The following is an 8,495-nucleotide window of genomic DNA, read 5'->3' on the forward strand; positions in this document are numbered from 1 at the left end:
CACGTGCGCTAAAAAGTGCCCTCCCCCCCCTCCAGAGCACCTGCCCCCCAAAATGTCTGTGCACGCCTCTGCTCCCCGCTTTATATGCACAATCAATAGGAACTACTAGAGAAACCTGCAATCAACAACAAATATTTAAGATTTCCAGAGGACTTCACCATTTAAATTTGGGATAGTTAAACTGACGATGCCCACATGCATGGCAGTTGGATGTTGTAATACATCGGGTAAAAGTGAAAAAACATTTAGTTATGTCACCTTTCCAATTCATGATCCTCCACGAGATAGCCAAATTGAAGAGGCAGGATTTGCCATCAAACTTGTGGCCAGAGAAAAAACATGTAATATATAGCCCAAATTAAAAAAAAAAATATGTTTTTAAGATGACTTGGATAACAGCGCGTTGTAACAAAGACAAGATACAGCACTGGGACTTGATCAACAACCGATACCACACCGTGACGTCACAAACCGTTAGGTGGCGGTAGTGTTCTTTGAAAAACAGATGTCTCCAGTAAAGCACTTTCAAATGAAAATTACTCTTAATTAAAACACTTATCATTTATTGAACAGTTTGTAATAATTTCATATTTAAAGTACTTTGAGAAGTTTGAATTATGAATATGAATGGACTTCTCCTTTAAAGCTCCTTTAAACCTACTTTAAAAAGATAACCAATTTAAAACGGAAAGCACATTAAATGTCTGTATTAGGGAAAATTACAAACAAAGATGAAATTAGTATTTTAAAAATTTTCTTTGAAAAAATCAAACAGTGGAACTTTCCTGAAACCACTACAGCTTGGATCATGTTGAACCATAATCAGCTGTTTGCACGTCTGCTATCAATATTCAATTTCTCTGTAGTCTAACAATAAGAATAAAACCAGGAATTCAAAGTAACATAAAAAGAGAGCAGATCCGGGTGTATGTGTCTCAACTTTTTTTTTTTTTTTTTTTTTACAAAACTGATAACCAGTTTCTTTCCCGTTACTAGTTTTCTTACAAAAAAAATTTAAACACATATTAAACTGATGAATCCATGTTTTGTTTTGTTGTTGGTTTTTCCTCATTTTAGCCTTTGAGTTTTATTTTTAAATTTTTGGTTGTTTCAATGTTATATTTTGGAATCGTGTTTCAGCATTTTATATATATATGTTGTAGGTTTCAAATCCTGCCTACATGGTTAACATCTAAAGTGACTGTCAAACTTTGAGAAGCAGGGTCTGATGTTACAAACATAAAAGTATTTTATGTAGTTAAAACCATATGACAAATATAGCTGACAAATTTCCGATTCTCTTTGAAATGTTGGCTTGATACGAAACTGTTCCTTTAGAGTTTGTGCTGCCACACTGAGCTAATATATTCTAACTGCATTCCTCAACAACCTTATCTGGATGATAAAGCACCATAAGAGCAGCTGACCTGGAAAAACACAGACGGAGTGTCTGCTGTGAGTCTCTGTGGGAAAGGAGCGCTGCATCATGTCTGAAGGTTCAGTCAAATGCAAATAGAAGTCTAAAACTAAATAGTTTTGATTAAATTTTGAATGTGTCTTTTTGGTCATATGCTGACAGAAGCCTGGGGAATCAGGTTATCAGCTGCCTCTTGAGGACATTTTGACAAAATAGACATGCCTTGACAGGAGGTGTAACCACTGAGGCTCCCTTTAATGTTACTGCTGCGTGGGCACATATGTCTCTATTTTTCTTACCTTGGCAGAGGTCTGAAACCATCCCACAAAGCCATTTTCCTGGCAGAACTCGTCCATCTTTATTCCATTATTGGTCAGTACTTCCTGGCCTTGGTCACATTTGTTAGCCAGAAGCACAGTGGCTACATTTTTCCCATTGGCTAGTGTGAGCTTTGAATCCAAGTCCTCCTTCCATTTGGTGACAGCCTCAAAGGAGGCCGGCCGTGTAACATCAAAGACGATGAATGCACCCATGGCTTCACGGTAATACACACGGGTCATGTTGCCGAACCTCTCCTGACCTGCAAAACACCAACAGACATTGATATCTTAAGTATGTGCATTAAACATCACATTTTACAAATGATTCTAATGAAATGATTTGATTTTTTAACAGTTTATCAAACTCAACATAAAACACTAACTGTACTGTAATGTAGTAATGTTATCACAGCATATTTACTCACGATAAAATCCTTATAATTCTCCCACATCTCATTAACAAAAACATAAACGAACAAGGACATATAAATTGAATGTATACAACTAAAACCAATTGTTTATATATGTTGCAATAAACACACAATTGCTTTATTCTTACAGCCTTAATTCTGTAAAGAAACTTTCATGTTGTAGGTCAGTTTAGAGCACCATAATAATCTCCATTTCCCAAATGGCAGAATAATATAAAAATTCAGATCCACTGGGATAACTATGCTTTTTAACAGTTTGAGAAATCCAGCGAAAGGACTTCATTTGGAGCAGACAGAGTTTTCAGGAAAACAACAAATCAGAAATGAACAACTTTGCTGATGTTTGTAGCCCCCAAGATTTTTCGCATATGCTCAGTCTCCTAACTGCTTTATCAATCATGCATAAGAAGCTGAAATTAAACTCATTGAAATTTTTATGGACTTTGCCCACAGAAAGCCAATAAAAAGTCTGTGGCATCCTGTAACAGAGGATAATTTGAATCTTGCTGTTTTTAAACATACCGTATAGGTCTACTTTAGATATTTTATTCTGAATTTTACCTTTTTAAATATTTTATTTTGTGATGCAATATTGTCACATATTGTAAAAGAAATATTGCAGATTATGTTCTACATCACCCTGGGATCGGCTGACAACCTGTTTGGGATGTACCCCACCTCTTGCGCAATGATAACAAGAGACATAGGCAATCATGCAAGTATAGGCATATGGAGAAAATGAATGGATATTGTAAGCTTAGTTTGTTCATAGCTGCATTGTTATTTTATTTTATAAAATGCGTATTTTCTGTGAGAATAAATCCTGTTTCAGTCCCTGTATGTATTGCTGTGAAATCAGGGATTTGGAAATAAATGCCAGTAAATCAATAATTTTTTTCTGGTGGATGTTCGTTACTGCTGAGTTTATTCCAACTATAAGTTCCACTCAAATCCAATCAGCTCCCAAATCAACTAAACCTCTTGGTGATTTCCAACAGATGGGGAGAAATACCATAGTGTAAGTATACCTACTTTTTAAACTACCCTGCATGGTGTTATTCTTTAAAATATGTGAAGAATAGATTTGTTTTTCGCTCTTTGATGAGTCCTCCTGTGGTTCTCCTTACATGAACAGGTGGATAAAAGCACGGTGTTAGCTAGGGAACAGCTGGCAGGATGTCAGCTGAGCTCAAGGACACATTGGAGTTAGGTTGTCTTTGAAACATGTCCCTATACTCGTAAGTTTTTTATTGCTGAATACAAAGCAGAGAGTTTTGCCTCAGGGTTAAATGCTCCAATGGCAGCCATGTTTTAACTGAATGGAATATTTCACACATTGATAATATGTTATCTGGCCAAGTGTTTACCATATGTATACAAAATACATTTCTACAAGATCTTCTGGGAGTAACTTGAGTCATGACTCTGTTCCAGAGTGCTACAGAGAACAGGTATTGTAATAGTTTATTTAAGCATTCATTAATAAAGTATTACAGTCTCTTAGAAAACTACCCTTGAACCATTCAACATTATATTTTGTTGCACTTTCAAATTGAAATCTATTTTATGATTTTAGCTTCTGTTAAATATTAAAAAGGGAGTAATTAAAAAAATCAAATTAGATATGAGACAGCAAAGAGGTGTATTGGAAGATCCTGGAGAGAAAAATCCAGTAGAATGATATATATATGATGTGTGGTCAACGATGAGGAAGATGACAGGTTTCAAGCAGAAGGAGAACTGGGCAGATGAACTTATCACAATCTTCAAGAAGTTTAGTTCAAGACAAAATTCAGAATCCTTCTCTCCTGCCAGCTAAAATATTTTAATCTTGCCCCTTTGCCATAGACTTCTACTGTAAATGTTTCTTTCTCACTCAAATCTGAAGCCAAATGCTGTCTAGAAATCAACTGATGCAGCAACCGATGAGATTGAATTGAATGTTTTCAGCTCTAGAGTCCTGAAGGCCTATGCAGAGCAGCTCTGTGGGATTCTACAGCACCTCTTCAGCCTTAACCTGACCCAGCAGACAGTTCCATGAAACAGCCATCAGTCCTCAGACCTGAGGTCTGTTTCACAAAGCAGTTTTGACGAACTAGCAAATTTAAATCCTTCACTCTGAATTAATTTAGCTGTGGTTGGAGTTCTGGATTCACAACAGCCGATGTGAGTTAGTTTAATCAACTCTGAGTAGGTTCACTCTGAGAAAAACGTGTGTGTAAATATAAAAAGCCTTTATACCCTAACTAGAGCCCCGATTCGACAAGTCACCATGACAACACTTATTAGAAAAGGCCTATTTCTCATCACTAGAAGTAAAGATTTGGATAGTGCTACAAAGCTGTAAAGGCGAGGGATGGCATAGGCGAAGGTTGCTGCTCGAGTTAATGCGTAAGAATATACATTATGGCAGGCCATTTTGACATTTATTAAAAGCCTTCACCTCTCTGTTATAACATTATAATGGATTCTTCCTGGTCAAAGTCACATTCCTAGTCACAACCGTAATAATAAATGTCATACATTGAATTTTTGCCAGGAGTAACTGAATTTCAGAATGTCAAAAAACTAAATTGTACTAGTAAGAATTAAGCTGTGGATACCTACAAATCAAAAGCGGCTGTTTTGACATTTATCAGCTTGACTAAATATTTATTTAGGTTGTTTAATAAGTCTGTGTAGTGCTGCAAAGTGAGGACGGATAAGTTTGGAGAAGCATTTGATCGATTTTGAGGCAAAACAGTAGCGCTCATATTGATTATTTTCAGAACATGAAAGGGCAACTATGCATAGTCTGAGTAACTTCTCTGGACGAATATTTAATTCTCTGAAGATTAATGCCACTTGATTGTATCCTCATTAAAAGGACATGGAGTGTTTGTGTTTTTTTACAACTAATGTGTCTAAGGCCCTACAGTGCTGACTGCGTTTTATATTGTTCACCCAGAACAACGACAGAACTCTCCTGACTAAATCAGGAAATTACATGCCTGAGTGGCTTTAAGGAGGGCAGTGACAGAGGGCACTGAGTTTATTGAGGAAAATCAGCTCCTGGCCAGGTTAGCCCTAGAAAGAATGTTACCATAGTAACACAAAAGTTGAGAAACCTCTCTTAAATAAATGGAAAACTCTGAGTTTCCCCGATTTCATAGTTTACAAAATTAGTGTTTTCCTTAAACTTGCATTGTGAAACGGACCTCTCTTGTCTGGAAATTCCAAATCATGAAGATCCTGCAGAGACTTCTGTTGGTCCATCTGAGCAAGCAAACAAGCAGCTATCAGGAACTCCTGCAGTTTGCTTATCATTGTGGAGTTGAAGTTAAAGATGCCATCATACACCTGCTACAACAAAGCCTCTGTCATTTAGACAAAGCAGGCCACACTGTGGGGATCATGTTCTTCGATTTCTCCAGTGCATTTAACACGATTCTACCGGACTTTGTCAGAAACTCCATAAGCCTCAGATGGAGGCATCAACAAACACCAAGATCAAACACTACCTGGCAAACAGACTATAGTTTGTGAGACTGAAGGGTCAACCATCTAATCAGATAGCAGCACAGGAGCACTACAGGGGATGATACTTTCATAATTTCATTGTTCCCTGTACACCTTCTACTTCAAGTACAAGTCAGAATTTTGTCTTTTGCAAAGAATGACTCTGCAGTCGCAGGGTGAACTAGAGATGGAAAAGAAGCTGAGTAAAGGATGGTTTGTTTGCCTAGTGTGGAAACAATCAACCTATCCAGAATATGAACAAAACAAGGGAGATGAAATGTCCTGCTTCATGAGAAACAGGACTAAGTTGAATCTTATTAACATCCTGTTGACAACTTTTTTTTCATATGCAATAAATATATTTATAATCATATCCATCTATATAAATACCCATGTAAATGCCCTGTGCAATAACCCTGTATAATAATATTAAAAAGAGCCGTCATATGTGGACGCACTGTATAAACTGTATACTGAAGATCCCATGCACCTTTTTCTTCCTTTGGAACTTTCTTCTTTTTTTTTTGACTATCTAAGCTAATGTAACGAGTAAATCGTCCCGCTGTGAGATCAATAAATCAATCATGGAAGAAGTGGAGGTGGTGGAGGACTATCAATAGCTTGGTGTTCAGTGCAACAGACTGAACCTGAGATGCAACTTTGAAGACTTGTAAGAGGGGACAGAGGCCTTTTGGTGTTTGCATGAAGATGCTCCATAGATTCTATAAGTCTGTTGTGGAGAGACAGATCTCATTTGCCATGATCTGTACGGTAGCATCAGCAGAACAATTGCTGCACTGCTGCAAACACCCCTCTTACAAAACCATCACAGACACTCTCACAGGGCCATATGATCCTGCAGCCCACTGTGCTCGGGGAAAAAGGGATCAACTCACAAACATTAGCTGAGTGTCCATTCGACTGAAATTTAAGTGAACTTTTAAAAGTTTGAAAAAAGGAAATGTGAATTTGTGGTGTGTTCGTATGGTTTGAAGCAAATTAACCAAGTGACGCAAAGCATAATTTTACGTCATCCCACATGGCTATAATAAACAGGAAGTAGAGGCTGAAATCTATCATGCTCAGATCAGTAATAAAGGAAAGTTAATGTCTTGCTATTGAGCAAGTTGTATTTAGGTTAATGTGTCAGCGACTGTAGTAATCGCAATGTTGTGTCCAACTTTGTTTACATACATAATAAGAACATCAGAGAAGACTCTGACAGCAGAAACAGCTGATGGATCTGGTCAGGTAAAAGTTAGTTACAGTGGTAGCCATTCAAAATTTCCCCACTTTCCTTGATGGGTCCTTGGCTGGTCCCCTAAAATTCATTTTTAAACATCAATATTTATACTAAAATATTATTTCGGTCATGATTTGTAAACATTAAGACCTAAGGGGAAGCATCGTCTCCTGGTCAGACCCTGTAATTCAGTGAAAGGGTGGAGTCAAAGTAAAAAAAAATGCAAGAGGGGGGTCACTCCAGTGGCTGAAAGTTGGAGGGGATTTTGCTGGCAGTTGGAGGGAAGTGGACTGCCATTCGGCTGGCGTTTGACAGGGAAGGGCCACTTTGAATGGCTGCTACTGTACGTCAGAGTTGATTTAAAAAACATATTTTCATCTCCCATTTTGCGCATTAGCCATTTTTTGTTTTTTTGTTTTTTTGCAAAAGCCAAAAACCACCTCAAGTGGTTTGAGGCAATTTTCAGAACCAGAATGTTGCAAACAGACTGTCTGTAAAATTCTCTCTGAGTCTAGAAGAGTAGAGTGACTCAGAAGTCCCAGACTTGAATCCAGAACCAAGAGACAACAAAGGACCAAGGCCTCCCAACAGGCCAAAGACCCTTCTGGGCTAAGCTAACTTTGGAGAGGCCTCACCTTTCCAAAATAGAGATTAAAGAAAATAAAAATTCTGGCCAAGTTAGGGAAAGAGTTTCAAAATAAACAACTTGAGTACAACATTTCATATATTCACTGTTGTGTAAGGCAAGCTAACAGTGAGCAAATGGTGGCCACAGAGTACCCAGTGCTGACGTGTTTATGCTGTTGTTTAGAAGGCTAAAACAAACTTTATTTCACAAGGTGCCTAAACCCTAACATAACGTTGATCCTAAGGGATTTCCTGTTACGCTCATTGGATGAAAAAATATAAACAAAGTGTTATTTTATTTTAATTAAGCCTTGTGTCTGCTAGTTACTAGCATTAAGTCAAACAGAGCTAAAGGTAGTCATTATTCTCAATGATTCCATTGGGAATAATCTCAGAAATTGATAATCCATAATCTAAAACATTATTTGCTTCTGATTTAGGCAAATCATTTCATTGAATATTATTTTGCCAAATAATGTCTTATTAATCTCTTTGGATTTACATTGTGAATTGGTTTGAACACTTTTTTGATCACTCTAAATTAGTTAAAAGCTAATTTGAACGCATGTCAAGTTATTAATGAAAAACTTCATTATTTGGTTCTCAAAAATAATTGCATTATTTTATTGACTATGGTTTTTAACCATTTCATGTCTTCTTTCTGTATATAGTATCTTAATGAAGTTAAACTTGTTAAATCAAGAGTTTTAACTGAAATATGTTTGATCTGAAGTTGAATGATTCTTGTTATTAAATTCTTATATTTCAAATGGAAGTTATGAATTCATTCCATATGTGTGCAGAGATAACTGTTTGAACATGATGTGAGCTCGATTAAGCCATTTGGGCATGTGCTCACAGAGCAATATCCAAAATATACTTGAGTAAATGACATATTCACCTCCCAATCCCTACCCTGTACCCCACTTGAACATTGAAAATAAAGTTTTTGCATAACC

At 36.9% G+C, this 8,495-nt stretch overlaps 1 protein-coding gene across 1 annotated transcript in view; it reads right to left on the minus strand.

Moving 5' to 3' along the window:
• Window positions 1-8,495, minus strand: part of rab38 (RAB38, member RAS oncogene family) — a 19,334-nt gene that overhangs the window by 7,094 nt on the left and 3,745 nt on the right. Inside the window, exon 2 of the mRNA XM_015386163.1 lies at window positions 1,717-1,997. Within this exon, the coding sequence (XP_015241649.1) occupies window positions 1,717-1,997 (281 nt within the window). The remainder of the gene's footprint in view (window positions 1-1,716; window positions 1,998-8,495) is intronic.

Source organism: Cyprinodon variegatus, unplaced genomic scaffold (genome assembly GCF_000732505.1).
Source record: "Cyprinodon variegatus isolate N-32 unplaced genomic scaffold, C_variegatus-1.0 Scaffold358, whole genome shotgun sequence".
Taxonomy (NCBI): Eukaryota; Metazoa; Chordata; class Actinopteri; order Cyprinodontiformes; family Cyprinodontidae; genus Cyprinodon; species Cyprinodon variegatus.